The sequence below is a fragment of the Battus philenor genome, unplaced genomic scaffold, assembly GCF_028537555.1.
Source record: "Battus philenor isolate CCGP_79_NKW_IND1 unplaced genomic scaffold, ilBatPhil1.0.hap1 SCAF_1, whole genome shotgun sequence".
NCBI lineage: Eukaryota > Metazoa > Arthropoda > Insecta > Lepidoptera > Papilionidae > Battus > Battus philenor.
The window spans coordinates 8,754,889-8,776,846 of NW_027181661.1; the positions used below are offsets into that span (position 1 = coordinate 8,754,889).

The following is a 21,958-nucleotide window of genomic DNA, read 5'->3' on the forward strand; positions in this document are numbered from 1 at the left end:
AAAATGCAAAAAAGACAGACCGGTGTCTTTTTTGTAATAATGTGGGAAGCAACTCTCTCATATCTGTTATCTCCCATAGCACTCTATAACGAGCTGTCTGTTACCATTTTCATTTATCTTCATTCATACTACTTCGGGAAATATTGACGATGCCTAACGTTGTGCCGACAAATAAAGAAATAAAGTATAAAAAAAATTATTTATTAGTAAGCTATACGTATCCGTCAATTTACGTGTGTAAGATTTGTTACATAAATTATATATATTGTCGTTGTTTGTTATTCAAATGGCAATTAGTATTTTTTTTACTTTATATTTATAGCAAAAGTTCTTATTATTTTTTATAAGACTCAACCAATAAAAAATAACAGAATTTAATGGTGTTTAATATTTTTTTAATTTATGTATTGTTAACAAGACTCTTATATCTTATAACAGGTAGTGCTGCATCACAAGGTCAAAGATCAAAACTTTAACTTTCGCCGCGTACCATGCGTACCATACGTTGGAATTCATTTATTTACTACATGAGATCTGAATTATGAATAGATGATGCATAAAACTTCTAGCCGATATGTTAAAAAAGTAATTATTAAATAATGCCCAGTTTTTTAAGTATCTATACAAAAAATTGAGCGATGGTAGCCCATTGGTAGAGGACCGAGACATGTGATTGTATGTCGTGGGTTTGATTCCTGGAATACAATTTTATGCAATTCACACTTTGTGTATTAATTGTATAGGTTTGCCACTGCTCATAAAGAAGATTCCAGGTGGTGGGTAGCAGCGTCCTCTGCTTACCACACTGCGACTGCCAATCCGCCTGCCAAGCGTGGCGATTATGGTATATCCTCCATAGATATCATGAGAGAAGGACTTGCAATGGACGTTTATAAGCCGAAACCATAATAGAAAAAAATACTTTGAAGTAACATTTATATGTAAAAATACATGAAAAAAATTATCTAATCTGCTCATTCAGTCCTTAGCTCGCGATTCTGATTTTTTCTTAATTGACTTACTTAATATATAGTGTCCGTGTTAGGTTAGGTTTGCTTTGCACATAAAAATATTCGGGTTACATATCAACCGTAATGAAACAATACGATTATATTTACAATTCTAAATTTTATAGCATTAATTGACAAGTTTTCATAAGAACAGTCGTTTTTTTTACATTTTGATCATCAGTGGACAACACTTTTTTCTCATACCGAGCGTAGGCGTAAATGAGATGGGGTAATTTAAAATATAATATATATGGGTAAACGAAACTAATATTCGGTACACTTCACAACTTAATCCGAAAATTTAAATTAAAGTATTCCAAATTAATAAATTCTTATAATATTTATAATACTTCAGTAAATTATCAATTTTGCTCCGCCCATTAATATACTGCGTAACTGCATAAAATGGATCTTCGTAATTTTCCCTTTATATGAAAACCATTTGAAATGCGAATAGCATTCGCACTCGCCCCGTTCGTAATCTGCTTACAAGACTATCTGCTGTCGACAGCTGCGAAATACTTTACTAATGGACATAGTTAAGCTTATCGGTAGAATTACAAAAAAAATCATTTACTTTAAAATGTCAAGGTAATCTCTAGTTCGACCAAGCGTTAGTTAATAAAACGTTCAATGTTTAAATAATTATTAATGGTTGATAAATATTTGTGTGTAGGAGGGATCGTACAAGCTAAGTCTTGATGAATTTTAACGAATTTTGGGTAATTTTTTATTAATTAATTAATTGACAACATTTATCTTTTTTTCTGAGAGTTCGAGTCCGTATTGCAATGTTAACAAAGGAAAATAATTACGACGTATACGTACGAATATTCGATGAACATAAAAATAAATGTGTAAATAAAAACTTTATAGTAATTAAATGAAAATCCTCTCACATATGTCTACAAAGGTATTAAGGATATTGTAAAAGTGGCGATAAGAAAACTCGCCTGAGCTTGTTGTGGGCTTTACCCAGAATAGAGCGACTTTGAAAGCCTCGTGAACGCGTAGTTGAATTGAAGGATGCTATTATAGGAAAACTTCAATTGATTTTAAGTTCCATCAATTTGGCTCTTCTTTCATTCTTCTCGTGGCGTATAAGAGTACTCATTGTAATTCTTTATTTTCTTTGTTAATAATAATATAAATAAATAAATACCGGCGTGATAAAGTAATACTGATTGAACTATATAAGAATACCATACATCAAATGGGTAAAATTTCTTTCTGTGTATTCTTTGATGTTTCTCCTAACATTGCATCAAAATTTATGTCCAATATGTATTCATGTACACTGTGTGACATAGGATTTAAGAAGGCGAGAGTACGCCTCGATGTTTTCACAAATAATTAAACACGTGCACCTTCGCATATACTGCTCTATGGCAAATATCGTTACACTGCGCGCTGTAAGGGCTATGTTATCATCTTTTTTAAATGGTAGTACCGATAAGGGTACGAATTAATTCCCACTTCTAAAGGACTGCTTATATATTCCAACAGTCTATAGCATAAATAACAAAAGCTTAATAAAAATCATTATTATCATTATTAACTTTAGCCATCTTTCAACGTTGCGGCTTCATCGTCATATTCGTTATTCCAGTAGTGAACAACTACTGCTGGACACAGGCGTCCCTCATAGGTTTCCAATCGGTCTCCAGCATGGACTGACAAGCGCAGAGTAAGAATTGCTGCTCTTACACTTGCTTTTCACCTCGGAACCTTAAGGTCACAGCAACTATTTGTCTGCGCATCATTTGGCCTGTCCAAGGCCTTCAACTTGCAACTCTTCTGAGCTACATTGAATATCCTCAGTCGTAATTCAATCTTGCAGAGCAACCCCGAGCATAACACTCTCCATTGAGCGACTGTGAGTTTGAAAATGAGGTCTGTCAAGGAGTACTGTTATAGGTTTAAGTTCAAAGGGAGTCCCTCGTGCCTATGTGACCCAGCGGTGGACCAAACCATTGTGCAGGCAATTGCTTGCAGTTCCACATATGGAAGGCTTAGAATGGCTTGTGAAGTGGAAATGGGTCGGAGTATTGCTTGCGGCAACATCGCTTCCCTTTTGGAAGAGGATCAGAGCCGCCCCACTTTCTTGAGGATTTGTAGCAGGATGGTGGGTGACATAATTAAGCCTAACAAAACCATGTCACAGAAAGTGTGGCGAGGCATGGAAGATGCGTAAATGTAATGTGGGTGAATGCTGTACTCGTATGTTTAATGTATGCTGAATGACAGAAAATATGAAGGATGAACGAGGGAATAAAGAGAGAAATTGTGAAGGATAAGAGAGGGAAGGTGAAAGTAGGAGTGTGTATATAAAAAGAAAAACTTGGAGGCCACGTTTCAGTGTTGTAGGTCATACAAGTGACGACTTACGGCACCGTAACAGACATTAACTGTATACAGACGAAGCAGTTTGATTACATTATATTACCTTTGTTTCAGGGAGCAATATCGAGTTATTTAATACAAGAATTGGAACGACGCAAAGCACAATTAAAAACCCAACTAGTGTGGATAGGAGCTCAGAAAGAACCGGGACTTACTTCGAGAACGTGGAGATGGGTTGATGGTAAATTTCAAGCAAAGTAAATGTTGATTTTCTGTTTCAAGTAACTAGGCTGGGGTTTATTGAGAGTTTGTGATGGTTTCTAGTTACAGGAAGCAGTACAGCACGAGTATTAGTCTGTTCTGAGTCGAGAGGCTATGCCAGAGAAGAGGACAGAATGAATTTTATTTTACCTCTTTTCTGACCATAAACTTTTTTGGCACATCCCGTCTTGTCACTTTAACTAAAAATAATTCAAAATTTAATTTTACAAAAGTCTTCATTACATTAGATTATTTATATTTTTATGCTTAACGCCTAATTAAATTTTTATGCGTATTAGCATTAATTTAAGCTATGAATGAATAAATACAGAATATCAATCTATTCCATTTACGCCTTTTATTTTTCATTGTTTATATGAAAAAGTGGGAATGTGAACAGAGTTATCACCTGATGCTACAATACGCCTATAGTAATGCATATGAAAAGATGAAAATGAATACTATGATAGAACCATAATTACAATAAAAGTGATGAATGTTATACATTAAAATATTTCAGTACATATGAAGTAAACGCACGTGTATTTCAGGCGAAGTCGTGTCGCAGCCGACTTGGGGTAAAAACCAACCGAACAACTACAACGGCGAGCAGAACTGCGCCGTGCTGGACGGAGGCCGGGCTTGGTTATGGAACGACGTTGGCTGCAACCTCGACTACCTACACTGGATCTGCCAGTACCGTGAGTGTCACCTTCATAGGTATATATCTATACTTTATTCAGCTACGCTAATGCAATGCTCGGCGGCTTAATTTTTTTATAAAGCGAATCTTGAAGCGCACGTATTTCTAGATAATAAAAATTTTTATTTATTAAATTGCCGCTCTTAGCGTCTTCTATCTTATTAATTAAGATTTTTTTATTTTATTACATTACATTATCTTTTTGGTAATAAAATGGTTCATTTAGCTTATTACTTAATATTAACAAATTATTTCAGATATTTCTGTTGTTTATTACTCCATTGGTAAATTTCTACGATACATGAGCTCTAAATTTGAATTTAATATTGTGCTGTACATTGTGTGTTACAAGAGCATTTAATATTAACAAATGCTGTTGCGAATATCAGTACCTGAATATCAAACCTCGGTACATATTGATTATTTATTAGCTGCCTATTAATAATATCGTATTTAATTAACAATTACGTATATTAAATTTGGTGCTTCAATTATAGTGTTAAAATGTATCATTTTTGTGTGCTTAAAATATTGTTGTGGTTTTATAAATTGTTATAAGTTATATATATTAAAAAAACCTACATATATACATATATATATTAAAAGTACATCTCGAATTATTAGCAAATAGCGAATTGAAAATAGATAAAATAATCTGACACACACAGAATACGGAGTTGGGAACGTCTATTCAATAATGTTATTTCTTCAGTACCACCATCTTGCGGCAGTCCAGACAAACTGCTGAATACTACCATCGAGGGAAACAGTAACCTAGTTGGAGCGACCATATCTTACAAATGCCCTGAAGGTCACATGCTCATTGGACACAAGACCAGAGAGTGCAAGAGGGATGGGTTTTGGTCCGGTGCTGCTCCGAGTTGTAAATGTAAGTTTATATTATTTTTAAAGGGCTGTATTATATTACGCTTGGAATTTAGAGACGATACGTTGTAAAGAAATGCTATTTCACAACGTACATGATTAAAAATAAAACTATAGGAAAACCTTCCGCCATTTGAAGCCGTTTAAAATACTATTTCATAGTAATTTCTATTGAATTAATAAAGGTATTGAAATTTTTAGACGTGAATTGCGGTGGTCTTAGTCCTATACAAGACGGTCAAGTAACATTAATCGACGGAAGAACCACATACGGGGCAAAAGCTATGTATAGTTGCAAAGAGAATCACACGCTGGTCGGAGAACCTTCTAGAATGTGCAGTGACGAAGAGATATGGAGTGGTCAAGCACCGAAATGCTTATTCGACTGGTGTCCAGAACCGCCTCCAGTAGCTGGCGCCACTGCAGAAGTCAGCGGACATACAGCTGGATCTCTTGCTACCTACACATGCCACAACGGGTTCATTTTATTTGGGACACCGGTAAGTATTTCTACCTGTGAATATCCTTTTGTATGCCTAAAAAGTTTTAATGATGTTGACATGATAAAATGGCGTCGGTACGCTTGATAACTGGCTACAATATATTACATCATATGGATCGTGAAAGAGCTGCCGGAATTCGTAAATTAACAAAGTGAAAGTAAAGGAAAAATTTCGTTGAAGAATTAATGAGGATTTAAAATGTAATTATTTCTAATTGTTAATTTCATTGTTAAGACGGAATGATCGTTCTATTACTTCTTGTTTTAACTTACCTGAAATATAATCCTTTTAAGGTGTTTATAGCCAAAATTTACCTAGATCGTTAATTTCATTAATAAAATTTTTTGGTTAAAATATAATATAAACTTAATCATCCTGATTTTAATTGAAATTGATGTTAAATTGCGTTGACATTCCACTCTCCGGTAAAAGATTTTATTTACGTCATCGGGAAAAACATTAACAACACCTAGCGTTTTCAATTTTGGATTTGAATTCTAGAACTACAGTTTAAACTAGTTTGATTTAGCTTGTATTTCGAAGGGTGTTCACAAGTGTTGTTTACAACTACGCCCTATCATCCCGGACTCTAGTTTCGCTGGTTTGAAGGGTGCGGTAAATTATCGGTCCCGGTAATTGTTTTTAAATAACAAAACGGATTTCTCTCGAGTGACTTGCCTCAAATCGTAAATTGAGCTACAGGTATATTTTCAATTTGCATGTACACATTTTCACGAATTATTAAATAATGTGCTTTTAAAATAACTATTTTTGGTAAAAATATGTATCATATCAGGAATGAAACTGAAACTTTCACAAATGAAATAAATGTTAATTTTAACACGAAACAAACTTATTTAGTTCTGGGTACTAAAAAATAGTACAACATGTAAATTGGATTACATTTTCGATAAAATCAGGTACTGTTTCAGAGCGTAACATGCAAGCTAGGCGGTTCGTGGGTCGGCACACCGCCCTCCTGCAAGTACGTCGACTGTGGCACACCTGCGCAGGTCTACAAGGGTTCTTTCAGACTCCTTAACGGCACAACGACTTATGGTTCTGTCGCACAGTTCACTTGCGAAGCTGACTATTGGCTAGCCGGCGCCGAATACCTCACATGCAACCGCGACGGCAAGTGGTCGCACGATATACCAACTTGTGATCGTAAGTAGACTCATTTATAATTGATAATTAATTGTTAGGTGTTACTATGGTTATGTGGTTGATATTTGTCAGTAGATATTTTGATAACTGTACATGTACCTGGGGCAAAAAGTTAAACGAGGTAAATCCAACTTTGACAAAGAAATCAATCATCGAAACTAACTCGATTGAGCCGCGTCCGAGATATTACGAAACATCTTCTCGTCTAATATCTCCCATTGCCTCTACTAAGAGGTCTATGACAAATGTTTGTTTTTTGGCCTTGTTTTGAGGGTCCCACGTTTTGCCCCACAATGTTTAAAGGCGGGGTTCTACAAATAGTTTAATAAGTGAAATAAATTTTTCAGGATTAACATTTAATTCGTCTTTTATACGATTCGTGTTCTTCCATGTTTCTATCTTTCATGCATTTCAATCTTTCACTCTTTTATTTTAACTCGTTTAATATATTTCTTAAATTATGGTAACATTTATCTTACTATCTAACGATATATTATTTCTATGCCTATTCTATGCTTATATAATATCAGTAATTCCTATTTATATAATGCTTGTTCTTATCTATGCTATCGCTATTTTTATACAATACAGTACTATGATCAATGTTATCAGTGGTGACTTGCTGAACTAAAACGTGGTGTCTCACTCAAAGTCACATTTTTAAGCTCACGGTTACCAATGAGGCACGGACATCGCTATACTGCGGATTTCTCTAGGAGATTAAATGAGGAATGATAATATCAAACGAACGAAAGTAATTAGCATATCCCAAGTAATAGGCAAGTTTAAGTGGCAGTGAGCAGACCAAAACGTTAAGAACAGACCATTGGGCCTTTGAGGTTCTGTAGTGCGGACCATATACAACCGCAGCGTAGGGCGTCAAACTATATGAGCGACATGCCGCTTTGTTAAACCGCAACCGAAATATATAAGGGAAAGCTATATCTAGCATTCGACGTTCAGCGGCTGGCATGATCATAATGACAATGATAATTATAATAACAGCAATTTATACATTATTTTTATACATATAGAAGAAGAATAGCAAGCACTTAGGTGTTCTGTTTCGCTATTTCGTATCCAAACCAATTGGTATGCAAGGATAAAGTTTGAAAACAGAGATACGGATACGAGACATGTACACAACAAACTCGAAAACAAACTTATACTTGTTGAATAAATATTTATGCATTAATAGTTAATATAATAAAATAAAGTTTTTTGGTTTATAATGAATTTTATTATTACTCGTTAATTCTTAATCATTCATACCAATTAATCATTTATACTATTATTTATTTATTTTCATTAATTTTTAAACATATGACATGTTCACAGGTATCATAAACTTAATTTAATACTGTCTCTAGTAAATAAAGTAACTATAGTAGAATCCTCTATATTAAAATTAACGAATGGTACAAATACTATATACCAATATGTATTCACAAGTTTATAATGAAGTAAACGTTAGAAAATTATATATTATACGTTTTACTTTAAAATTAAAAAGTCAACATTGGCTTGTTTCTTTTTATCACAATCAACAAACGTTTGACGACTGGAGCTAGACTAATCAAACGTAATTTCATGATAAGACCGGAAATTGAAGACAGGATGTTTTCGCGATAGACTTAAGGAGAAAGATCGATGTTGTACTGATGTCTTAAACCAAGTTGATCTTTACTTTTTTAACATTGTACTTCTTTGTGATTACGTTGCAAGAAACATAAATGTGCCCTTGTGAAAAACAATATAAAACCTTTTAGTACTACTACTAAGCTCTGAAAATATTGCAACTTTTATCAATTTCTTATACATTAACGTGTCCAGATCAAAGAGTATGTAAAAGTCTGCATGGATTCCATTGCAACTCTGTGTCAAAATTTCAAAGCAATCGGTAAAAATCTTTCCATTCCTTTTTCCTTTTGTTTTTCACTTAACCGGAGCACTTCAATGACATGCCGGCGGGTTCGGGCAATAGAAAATAAAATGCAAAATTCTCTTTAAAGCACCGTCTCCACTTCACACATTAACTTACTGTTTTTTAATTGGCAGTAAGTACTAATCAACTTTATTCTATAAAATATACAGATGTCTCCCGGAATTTAATATGTCTGATAACTTTCGTTGGAAATGTTAATCTTTTAATTCAATATGCATATTCAGTATGATTGGTAAGAAGTGTAAAAGTTTTGAAGGAGGTCAATGTATAGGTTATATGTTAGAAAAAACATTAAAACTTTTAAACCTATTTTCCATCAACCTGTATGAAGAGATCACTCTTAAATAAGTTACACTAAAAAATTTTTCTATTGTAATGAGACAGGCCAATGACTTCTAGTAATACAAAATCTGCAAGGTTTAAGAGTCCACAATTATTAATTTTGATCCGTTTTGTAGAAACACTTTTTGTATCCGAATTGTAGAAACACTTTATCTTGCCGTATTATCACTGAACTATTTCTGAAACTATTGCTTTGAGGACAGGCTATACTATACATTCATTGACAACAAATGAACTATACATTCACACCTCTAAAGCTTTTAATCCTGTAATCAAATAAGGTCGTCGGAAGATCCTGGGTGCAACCGCCTCCCACAGGTCTTATTGGAAATCAAAAGCATAGGTCTTTGTCCATCTGTGGACATATTACAGCTGATAATATTATAGTCAGTTGTGTTTATAATTGTATCAGCGTTGTAAATTCATTTAAATACATTGAATTTTCTGTAAGGAAAGAGTCGCCTGTGATCGGTTTTATTTACTTTAATCAACGTAACCAATCGTAATTTTATACCAGGGAAGTAAATATCGTGCGATGAAAGTTACAATTTTCCTTTAACAAGTTCCTCGGTGTACTTCGTCTAGTACTAACAGTCCGTCAGATAGTTTGCGCCGTGTTTGTGGCAGTTTTGAAAATTAAGTTATAATTTAACAACATTTCTCATTTCTTCTGAACTCGAGTTTAAAATAATTATTTATGAAGATTTTTTCTCAATTTGCTGCTACACGTATAGCTGTGACCGACATCCAGCTACGGCTGCAATTTAATAACTGAATATGAAATAAAAACAAAGTAATATATTGAATATTTTTTTTACTTTCAGCCTTACAACTATATTAAATTATTTTCTTTTAACTTTATACCAAATCACTACTAATTATTATTTACTCAGTCTTTGCACGCTTTGTATTGTTCGAAATTAGTAACCTGTCATATTCTCTTAAAAATATTTAGATCTAAAATTAGAAATTAAAAAATTAAAACAGCTTAATTTGAAATAAGTGTAAACGCTTTAAAGTCTTTTGCTAGCATTTGATGGGCTCAAACGCCTATTTAATAATAAAGCTACGAATTAATCACGGTTCGGTATGGGTGTCGACTATAGTCGACGTCCGTGATATGAACACACATAGCTGTGTCGATTTTAGTCTCTGAATATGCAATTTGTTTTTTTTTATTATTATTAATAGTTCTAATTTGTATCGCCAGGGCGTTTTGTTAATAATGCGTTTTTTTTCTCGTTTACTGAGCGCAGGCATCTGGTAGAGGAATTGCCTCTATTTGAGTATTGACAGCGTTTTATTATATACAATTTTTCCCATTGGTAAATACAGTTGAAAATTGTCAATGTAAAAAATATTATTAATGACTTTTTCAAAATAAACATACAATTTTTCATTATTTTATTTGAAACCGCTGCCCAAGCGCTACAGAGTTATTAAAAGCCTTGAGGAGCAGACATGCGTAAGTGTATCAAAATGTGAATTTGTGTGACGGTGGAATGAAGCGTTCGGGTGTATAGAAATGGCCCACATGTAGACTTTAAAAATGGCGAGAATCTCGACTTAAGGGACCAAACAAAAGGAATGAAGTCTGCAGTTTTTGAAAGCGGTCATGGAGATAAGCAACGAATACCACTCCCACGGAGGTGTCCTTTAGCTTGCTTCCATTGGGTTAAATGTTAAAAACATTGAGAAAAGACGGAGTGTTATTGCTATCTCTAGAGAAGTATAGGACGGATATAGGTACTCTACTAGAGGAGTGCAATAATTTGTGGCGTTGTAGAGCTTCAAATAATGTAGGGCGTGTTAGAGCTGTGTCATGAAGTAAAAGGTGAGAGACGCCGGTGAGCCTTGTGAGTTCCAAAGTTTGCACGTCTCGGACTTTGACGTCGAGTGGGGTGAGTTCAGCGAATGAATGCACTTGTGATCCTGATGGCGAAACTTCGTTTAATATTTAACAACTGCCAGCAGTATATGTGCATAATTTGATTCTCTCTTTTTTGATGGCGATGGATTAAAGGAGGCTTTTTTATGGCGTGCTATACATGTTTGTTGAAGAGTATTTTTTCGTCAATGATTGACTGTGTCAGCCCATTCTTATTGAGCATTTCTTAGCTGTGGGGTATTGCAATGGATTGTGTTTTTCGGGGCCAAAGGTCAATTTAACGCTTTCATACCACTCCGCTATATTTCTAAGCGCGGAGTTAGTTAATGTTTGGAGGTTAATAAGCGCGAATGTGGTGAGAAGTAAGACGTGGGCGGAGAACGCTTGCAAATGGTAAATGTAGACAAAGCGCATCCGCAGGCACTTCTTAGTTCAGTATAAACGAAAAGTATCCGTGTATAAGAGTTTTTAAGATATAAAATACTCAATTTTTCACCAATTTTAATTGCATTCTCATAGTGGTACTGCATTTTTGCACGTATTTAAATATGCAGTGCATTATAACCGGAAAACTTATATCGCAACTGCAATTTTTTGTACGCAGCGCGACTCGGAAGGGAGGCACTCGTTCCGAGTGTTGTCGTGCGAAGCCAATGTAAAGTTCACATACTACACTACACTACTATACTACATTACACATACTACACTACTTTTAATTATGGTGTATCAGGCTGATGCTATATGTATATTTACTCACTCTCTGCTGGATGGGGTTTCATAGCAGATAAATGTTGTACACAAGTGATCAGGATCATCTTTATGCTGTGAATCCTTTTTTGAAACATTTTTTTCTTTTTTGCAATGTTTTTGAGGTTTCTCGGGCTCATCGTGGGGGGACAGTGATTATTTTCAACAATAATAATTTACCAAACAATCTTTTATTTCATTGCTCATCTTTAATCTTTCTCAATGTCTCTTATTCATTCTTCTATTATCCGTCGCTTTTCGTCGCTTTGCGTCGACTTTCATTCGACTTTCATTCCTTTTCATATCTTATTTTCTCTCCATATCTCGCCTCACTTTCATCGCCTTCCCTCTAAAATACTGCAGGTTACAATTTATATTTATTTTGTTTTGTGATTTATTTCTAATATTTATATTGTTTTAAATGTTTTACCAAAGTTATATAAGTACATTTTCGATACTTCACGAGCATAAATTTTCAGTTATAACTTGTGCGGACCCGGAGGTTCCGGCCGGTGGTTATATGGAGGCTTACGACTACAACGTGCATTCGACTATCGACTTCCACTGCGAACAAGGTCATAAGCTGATCGGAGAAGCTAATTTAGTTTGCCAAGCCGACGGCGAATGGTCAGGAGAGTCTCCAAAGTGCGAGTGTAAGTTACATTAATAATACTTCGAAAATAATTTAGCACAATTTCACAATAACTTATTACGTTTTAAAAAATATTAGTTAACACTGTTACAAAAATAAAATGCTATGAGTAGTTATGACCTGTCTGTTTTTTTTTTAAACTTAATTTTAAACGATTTTGAATGCAAGTTTTCAACCTGCGTGACGAGTAGTTTATAGCAGCACAGATCAATTCGATCTAGTTAGCATGAGCGGCTTCTTTCTAACAGATTAATGAGAAGGCCCAGACATCGTGTCAGATCAAACCGATTCCACGTACCCACAACCAGTTTTTCGTGTTGTATTCCAAAAGCTAGCACAGAATCGCCTTTATATCTTATTCACTTTTCTTCTTCTTAGTCAATTTTAGCAAGCCAAAAGTGACCTTTTGTCTTCTGCACTTGAATAAAAAGATAACCGAATTCAATTTATTTTTAAAAAGCTAGTTCATATTCGTTAAATGTAACCAATAATTAAAAATTTAAAATTTACACATCACTTATATATTTAACGCAGTTAAATAATATTTAAAAAAAATAACTTAACCTTTCTTCATATTAAAATAACTTGCATACTTTGCAATAACTAATTTTAAATAATTCATTGTTTTGTACAGATGTGGACTGTGGGAAATTGCCCCCGCTGCCTTACGGAGCTGCGGAACTATTAAATGGAACCACACACTTGGGCAGCGTCATTCAGTATTCGTGTACTACTAACTACCGCTTAATAGGTCCTGTCCGAAGAATCTGCACTGAAGACCATCAATGGAGTGAATCTTCACCCAGATGTGAAGGTATCTGCAACATATATAGTTATATGAACATTTTAATTACTACGTGAACTTATATATTCAACCTCTGTCGCTTTTTAGCTACTATTTTGTAATTACTACTAATTTCTGAAGATCTTCAACGGTACCGGTATTATTTAAACACTTATACAATGCATGTATAACGGAGAACTTAATTCCGACGGCATTTTCTATCAGTTAACCGTTTGTTCGGTACATAGAGTACAGTATTACTTTGCGCATCTATTTACCGCATAGACCATGGAAACGTAAAAACTATCCTGTAGTTGATGTTGACTTATTTACGTATATATGTTATACGTAGCGTAGATTACATAGATCCACAAGAAAATCAAACAAGTTATAGTTTATAGGCGGGTCGTGTGTCTTCCAGTAGTACGCGTGAAAGAGTGACGTCAAGGACGTTTAATTTTGCGTTTAAGAACGTCGAATATTACGAGTAAGTGGACGAGAAGGTCGCCACACCACCCGTCTTGGGGTTAAAACTTTATCTTACACTAATACAATGGTTTATAATTAAATATATTCAAAATTTTAAAAAAATATTTTAAAGGGTTGAATTAAAATAAGCGCTAATCATTTTTTTGCACAATTTTGATACATAGTCCGTTTTAAATTAAATTTTATGAAAAAGTTTTCTCAATTTATTTTAATATCTATCTATCTATCTGTTATATATTACTGCCATTATACTATCAATACTAGCTAGTTACTAGTTATTTACGTTAAACAACAAAATATCAACAAAAATCTAAAACTTGTTATTTAAAAAAATCATTGCTCTGAAACCACTATTTCAATTCCCAAATTTTAAGTAAATTTTTTCGACACGATGAAGTTACATAGTTATTAATAAAAAAATAATTAATTAGCTTTAAATGACCACAGCTGAACGAAATAAAATTGGCTAGATTTTTTCTGAGTATTACTGTATGATAAATATTTGTTCTTCTTGAAAAATGTGGATATACGAGGGTGAATCAAAAAATTCTTGGAATCAATATTAAAAAATGCAAAGATTTAAATAATAATATTTTATTTTTCTACATAATCTCTCTCCAATGCAATGCATTTAGAATAACGCGTTTCTAACTTTCTTATTCCTTGTGAAAAAAAATTATTTTCTTGACTCTCGAAATAGTCCTCTACGGCAGCTATAACCGCGTCATTATCGTGAAATTTTGTTCCACGAATTTCCTCTTTTAATTTTGGAAATAAGTAAAAATCACTTGGGGCTAAGTCCGGAGAATATGGTGGGTGGTCAAGGAGATTGAAGCCAGCACAGCGGATTGCGTTGAGCGCAACTTTCGATCGATGAGCAGGAGCGTTATCTTGAAGGAACAACACGCCCAACGACAGTTTTCCACGACGATTTTCTTTAATCGCTTCACGCACTTTCGGGATTAAATTTGCATAATAGGGTCCAGTAATCGTCTGGCCTTTTGGCATGTAATCAATAAAAAGGATTCCTTCACTATCCCAGAACACAGAGGCCATAACTTTGCCAGCGGTAGGAGCAACTCGAAATTTCTTAATGGATGGAGAGGATGGTCGTTTCCAAGACATGCTTTGTCTTTTAGTTTCAGGATCAAAATGGTGGACCCACGTTTCATCCATGGTGACAAGACGACGGCAAAAATTATCCGAATCACGCTGGAACATTTCGAGATTACGCTTGGAAATTTCCAAACGTCGCTTTTTGTTTTCGTCGGTTAACATTCGTGGCACCCATCTTGCAGACACTTTTTTGAACCCCAGTGAATCAATTAAAATGGATTGAACGCTACCAAAAGATATCTTTAGGATCTCAGCTATATGTTTTATAGTCATTCTTCTGTCTTCCAAAACCAGATTCTCAACCTTTTTGACATTTTCTTCTGTAACGGAGGTTGAAGGCCGCCCAGGACGCGGGTCATCTTTACAGCTTGATCTACCTCTTTTAAATTCAGCCACCCAGTACGCAACCGTAGAATAGTGTACAGCATCACCCCCTAATGTCTGCTGAACGTCCAAAAAAATTTCCTTCGTAGACATTTTTTTCAAACTGAGATATTTTATCACCGCACGTAACTCACTTTTATCCATAATTTTGACTTTTTAGCAACTCGTTGCACAAAAAAATTTATTACATGCGAACGAACTGACAAAAACAAGTGACAGTCTGCATAAATATAGTGTGATAGACACTCTTTAATTTGAATATCGAACTTGATCCAAAAAGATTTCATATATATGCACTTCTAAGAACTTTTTGATTCACCCTGGTAATAGCACCTTAAACAGGCAATATTTATCTATAACAGGGGTTAGTTATCACCTCGTTGCGAAGTCAGAATCAAGAGTAAGACATCTTCTTAAAAGTAGAGTATTAACAAAAAATAAATTAAGTTAAACAAAGCTGAGATATATGGAAGTCGATCTTTTTGTCATCAAAACTCATGGCAAAATCCGAAACGAAATAAACTTTTGAAAATAATACATAAAAATAAATGTTGTGGTACCTTAAATATTTATATTCTTGTTAAGTTAAGGAAGGAGTATAATAATTTATATCGTCCAAGTGTCACTAAAGTCAATCGTCGATAAGGGTTTTCAAAAACCCCCCTGCTGGTCCCTATTGAAACCGCCGCCATATTTTCTTAAAAGGTTTGCCCATAAAAAGATCGCAAGGCGGCGAATCTTCATGGTGGCCCTTCACTCGTCTTCGATATGAATTTTCGAATGGTTCCAACCACAGAGGTGGTACGAGAACGGGCCACTTGTAGGTGGCCCTTCCTGCTGGACTCGCGTAGCTGTACTCATTGAACTTTTGAAGCTTTGGTTGCAAGAAGTCTCTAAGCATTTGAACATAACGTTTCCAGTTAATAGATTCTCCGGGTAATTTTCAAAGGAATAAGGTCTAATCAATCCTTTGGCTGATAGCGCTGCAAATCGTTAAATGTAATGAAGTGGCATTCAATGTTTCAACTTCAGCGTCTCATCATTGCAGTACCAACAGTTTTATATGTTTTCAAAGCCGGTTCTAAAAAAATTTTATTAGTTGGAAAAGAGGATAATCCCATTCTTTGAAAACCGCTCCATCATTAAAGAGATTAATTCCGATCTCTTAATTAGGTCACCGGCCTTCAACTCTTGTACCAGTTAAATTTTGTAAAGTTGAAATTTTAAAACATATGATAAGATACACGTTGAACTCGTACGAGTAATTCCTAACACCACCAATTGCCACCGGGCTGACAGTTTAAGATTCTCTGACTTCTCCTTAATAGATTTGCTAACTTCCTCTGTTCTTTGTTCTGACCTTGTAGACTGCGTGCCATCTAATCGTCCAGTGAGTAATGTTGAACAGGTTTCTTTAAACCTTATTAAACACATTATTATACGGTGCAGAATCATAAGCGTTCAAGACGCGGATCGCAAAATTATCGCCACAAGTCACCGATAAAGTTTAGTCTGAATAAATCTACACCACTCTCGATTATAAATGTTTCTGAGGCCGTACATGTTACGGAAAACTGGAACATCTTAAAAGACGAGATGAGATGACTCGTTACTATCCCAGTTTTGGAGTCAAGGAGTGTGAAGAAACAATGCTTGATCACATTTGTTGTGTGGCACTGGCGTAGACTCTGCTATCGATATTTTACTTGAAATAAATATCGCAAAATAAGATACGAGTGATCGTTTTGATAAAACGCACAGGACGCATGGATTCTAAGAAACTCACGACCGAATAACAAATCCCTCATTTCGGAAAGATATATTATTTAAAAATCAAAAGTGACTTTATTATTTCCTACTCTTTTTTCTTCTTTTATTTATTTTCACAAATGTTATTGTAAAAAAAATTTACTTAAAAATCGCCAAGCAGCACAAGCAGTTTGTTAGCGAAAATAGGCACTTTAATAAATTATTATTAAAACTAGTATATATTCATGTTACATTATAAACAAAGTCTTTATTCATTTATAGAGAATTACCCCTAGTAATATTTTCATTTAAAACAAAGTGTCTCCTATGTCTGTTTTTCTGAATTTTATCCCTAAGGTAAAATTTTGGTTTAGAAATTAATTTGTTAAATATTAGTAGTTTCATACGGACGGCGTCACATAGTTCCCTTTTTTGACCTGTCTGGTTAGAATTTTGTCCTAATGGGAACTCAAAAATATGTGAAATCTTTTTAATGAGTTGAAGGTTGACAAAGACATCTAACAACAGTGTTTTATAAATCTATTCTTTGTGAACAGAAATCCGATGCCCAGAGCCGGTTGTAGCAGAGAACAGCATTGTGTCGGTGACAGGCAACGACCGCATGCATGGACGCACGCTGATACGTACCGCGGGAACCACTAACGCCGGCAACACGTACCGTATCGGCGCACTAGTTAAATACCGGTGCGAGCGAGGTTACAAAGTTATTGGAGAAAGCCTGTCCACTTGCGAAGACAACGGCCAATGGAGCGGCATTACACCCCGATGTCAATGTAAATCCATTTTGCTTGTTATTTATTTCTAATCCAAATTCATAAAACAGTCCTAATTACGTTTTTTTACGTTCAACTATTTCACTACTACATTTCACGTATAGAACGTTCACTGCTGGAGATAGACATAGAGATTTACAATAGAACGAGTTGGAAGATGACCCTAACAAGGCCGTCTGTTTACTTGATATGTGTTCATTAAATTAATGTGTCGAAATTCTTACAAAGAATTACATCACTTACAATTAAACTACATAACATGTGTATATATATATATATATATATATATATATGAAATAAACTGAATTTTCGAATCTAGGTTTCAATTTATTCGTTTTAACTATACACACCACGCAAAGCCTTTCGTATTCCTTTTATTATAAGAAATGATGTCATGACGGGCACTTCCATGATGAGCAAAAGACGTGCAAACCTTATAAACAACTTTATTGTTTGGCATTAATCATATATTTAATTATAAGCGATAGTTTTCGTCTTCGTGGCTATATTTGATTGTCAATGTATGCATGTGATTGGAAATAGTTATAAAATGGGTGAATGTATAGCTCATTTGTCGACAATGAAAGTATGTGGGAAGTTTATTATATGAAATTATTTTTAGACGTGGACTGCGGCAATCCCGGACGTCTGCAAAACGGCAAGGTGACGTTAGCAACCAACGCAACGTATTACGGAGCCACTGCACTTTACGAATGTGATGAACATTGGCAACTGGACGGAGTGTCCCGGAGATTGTGTCAAGATAATGGTACTTGGAGCTCAGAACCACCTGTATGCAAAGGTTAGGCGTATTGATAAATATTTTATGCCTAAATCTTATACATAGGTAAATCTTAATTTTAAGTAAAACTTTGCACTTGTATACCCCTTCTATTATGATGAAGGTCAAGTGATTTCGGAAGACATGTGCCTGGTAAGCATTTGTGGACGCACGAAGTGCGCACGTGCGGAGTGCAAAGATGAGAGATTTATGCTGTGACTGATTGCTAAGACGGTCACAGGCCTCACGTGATAAGATTCTTCCTCCCTCCCTCTTTTATTTCTAATAGAACGTCCACGTTCTCAGTTCAGGAAACGGCCTGCACCCAGCTCTTTCCGACTGCGCTGACAAGGTCGCCTGTTCACTTTGGTGTGCTTGCCAGGCTGCTCCTTATAATACTCAAATAATATACAATACCACATTTAGTATCTGTTTACTAATTATGAAACAAAGTTACGTTATTAATTGATGATGGAACTCTTAGGTCAGCTTATAAAAATTAAAAAAAAACAAATACATATCCACAGAAATAACGTGCCCGGATCCATCGAGCCAGATTAAAGGCAGCACTGGTCTATTTGTGGTTGCTTCGTCGCACAGTATCGGCAGCGATGCCCACTACCGATGCGAGCGCGGGTACAGCCTGCGAGGAAATCAGATCAGGACCTGTATGCCGAAAGGACAATGGAACGGATCTGCACCCGCCTGTATACGTAAGTATTTGCAATTTTTTAGGCACCAATACTCCTGCCCGTATTTAAAAAATAATCCTCTGTATTTACATTGTATACTTTATCACATTCATTATATATTATACGTAAGTTGTCACCCACCTGCTCCATCAAATAGATGAACGCCCCCTCAACCTCCCTTGCGGGTAAAATGTCGTAAATTCAGTTCTTAGCTGACCTATTCTCGGCAAAAGGAGTATTGCTTCAAAACCCTCTAAATTTTATGGTTCCATAGCTATCGCGATGAGTCAATGAATATGTGGGAACCTGTCAGTACATAAATAGAATATATTATTATAAGACATTCATACAAATTTATGAATTCGATGTAGTACCCCTATTGTTATATTAAAAAATAAGCTACTTATTTAGCAAACTTTTATTATTATATTATCCCGCGATAAAAGTGTCACCTTAATACGCCAATCTTTTGATATTTTCAAACTTTTTAAAAGTACTAAAAAGCAAAAATACTGACAACGTTAACATGTGAGGTTTTGGCGGTCTGTTTCATTTAAAAACCTAGCAAGAGCTATGTTTGTTGAATTTAAAAGTTTGATCTTTATTTTAGCATAAAACAAAGAAAATGCAAGTGTTTGTTTATCTTTCACTACATCTCTTTGAATTGTCGATTTTCTTATGTTTACAGCAATAGATTGTAGGTCTCCAGGTGTGATCGAAAACGGAAGAATCATAATATCGAATAGTTCGACACTATTCGGAAGTTCCATTGAATATCACTGCTTGCCGCAGTTCCAGCGCGTTGGACCATTCCTGCGTAAATGCCTAGAAGACGGGAAGTGGTCAGGTGACGAACCAAATTGTGAGCTAGTTACAAACGAGGCAGCAGAGAACGGCACATTACCTCTAAGTGTCGGCATTGGCTGCGGAATCGTTCTGTTCTTGTTGATGCTACTGGGAGTCATTTATTTACGACTGTAAGTATACATGTATAATTATTAATTACATAAAAAACTCGTCAAGAATGTTAATGGGTAATTTTACGTTATTTAACAGTCGGAAAGCAACGCCGGTAAAGAACACTGAAAATATTGAAGGGGCGGAAAGAAAGGAGGACCAAAACGCAGCCGTTATGAGTTACGCTACCCTGCATGACACGAACGGACGACACATCTACGACCACGTCACGGATAACGTATACGACACCCCGTACAGCGAAAGACTGGCTGACAACGCCGCGTATGGGCGGCGTGGTGACGCGGATTCTGCCTATGAACCGGAACCAACGGGGCCCAATGCCGTGGTCACAATCAACGGCGTCGCTGTGCGCTGAGCTGCCTTTGAGATAACTAACAATAAAACTGCCGCGTAGTGTTAGTATTGTGTGGATATTCCATGTCCAGAAATAAGAACAAACAATCAGTGCTTGAGACCATAAAGAATCAACAAACCTAATGCATAGATATTAAGAAGTAAATAATCCGTAATATCGGAAAATATTATTATTTGATCGTCAACAAATCAATTTATGAAAATATATACAAATACAAATTTTAAGTTACCATATTAATCCACTTGTTTGTGCAAATAATTTTAATGTTATTAATATAATTTAATACACACAGTTACACTACGATACAAACAAAATTCACAAGCCAGGCATTGTAAAATAAAATGTGTTCAAAGTGATCACCAACCCTTACTAGGTATTTAACCAAAGATGTAAATGAGTTGGAATTGTATGGAATAAAATACTATTTATATATTAGTTTATGATTGTAATTAAACGGTTTAATAATAAAAAAAATATTACGTCTTGAAAAATTTACGTAAAAATTTATACAATATGTGATAGAAATGTATTAACCGAGTAAAACTTTTCACGAATGTCAGAAATTATTAATTTAATTTTGTACTAAACGGTAATCAGTAGACTAATAGTATTTCTCAAATATGTAATACGTTTCTTATAACGCGCTCACACTAATTAAAAATCATTAATATCTACAAAATTCACTTTATTCGGATATCATTGTAAATAATTAGATAAGTATTGGTAACTAGCTAATGGAAAACATGAGTTTTTCATTTCTTAATGTGGTATTAGTCGGTACATAACAATATATTTAAAAAGTTTGGAAGCGGAAAATCATTACATAATGTATATATATATATATATACATGTATTTTTAAAAATTTATCTCAAAAAGAAATTGTACATTTGACAATCCTTCAAAATGAACATTTAATTTCTTTCGTATAGTAGTTTTTTTTGTAATTATTTAACAAGTACTATCTGACCCCACCCGATTCACTTAGCCCGCAATGTCTGTGGATGTAATTTCATTAATTTCTAACACAAGATCTGTAACATCAAAATATGTATTTTTTTATATAAAAGCCCGTCAACCCTCGCATGTGGGCCTCATGAAAATCCGTTTCTAGCTACTTACTTGTTTTCTAACTAGTACTCGATAGAAAGATTAGAAATAATTATACATTTATTACCCATTGCTGCCATTGCACCTTTAAAAGACCGGTTTCTACTTGATAATGTGTATTATTACTTACTCATACATAATCAAAATTTATTTTGTGTCTCTGGTGTAAATATATCAATAATAAGTGTTTAGGTAGCCGATGAAATCTACGAAAAATCGGAAGTGTTTTGTTACTTTTATAAGAATTATTTTACATACATTATGTTTAAAGTTTGTTAAATA

General features: G+C 34.8%; 1 protein-coding gene across 2 annotated transcripts in view; it reads left to right on the forward strand.

The window, feature by feature from the left end:
- Nucleotides 1-21,911, forward strand: part of fw (furrowed) — a 78,405-nt gene extending 56,494 nt beyond the window's left edge. For both annotated transcript variants that reach the window (XM_068774885.1, XM_068774965.1), the window contains exons 7-18: nt 3,468-3,594; nt 4,166-4,315; nt 5,030-5,206; nt 5,404-5,702; nt 6,638-6,872; nt 12,274-12,447; nt 13,081-13,260; nt 17,526-17,762; nt 18,385-18,564; nt 19,071-19,256; nt 19,924-20,212; nt 20,292-21,911. In XM_068774885.1, the coding sequence (XP_068630986.1) occupies nt 3,468-3,594; nt 4,166-4,315; nt 5,030-5,206; nt 5,404-5,702; nt 6,638-6,872; nt 12,274-12,447; nt 13,081-13,260; nt 17,526-17,762; nt 18,385-18,564; nt 19,071-19,256; nt 19,924-20,212; nt 20,292-20,568 (2,511 nt within the window). In that variant the 3' untranslated portion in view covers nt 20,569-21,911. The remainder of the gene's footprint in view (nt 1-3,467; nt 3,595-4,165; nt 4,316-5,029; nt 5,207-5,403; nt 5,703-6,637; nt 6,873-12,273; nt 12,448-13,080; nt 13,261-17,525; nt 17,763-18,384; nt 18,565-19,070; nt 19,257-19,923; nt 20,213-20,291) is intronic.
- Nucleotides 21,912-21,958: the final 47 nt, after the last annotated feature.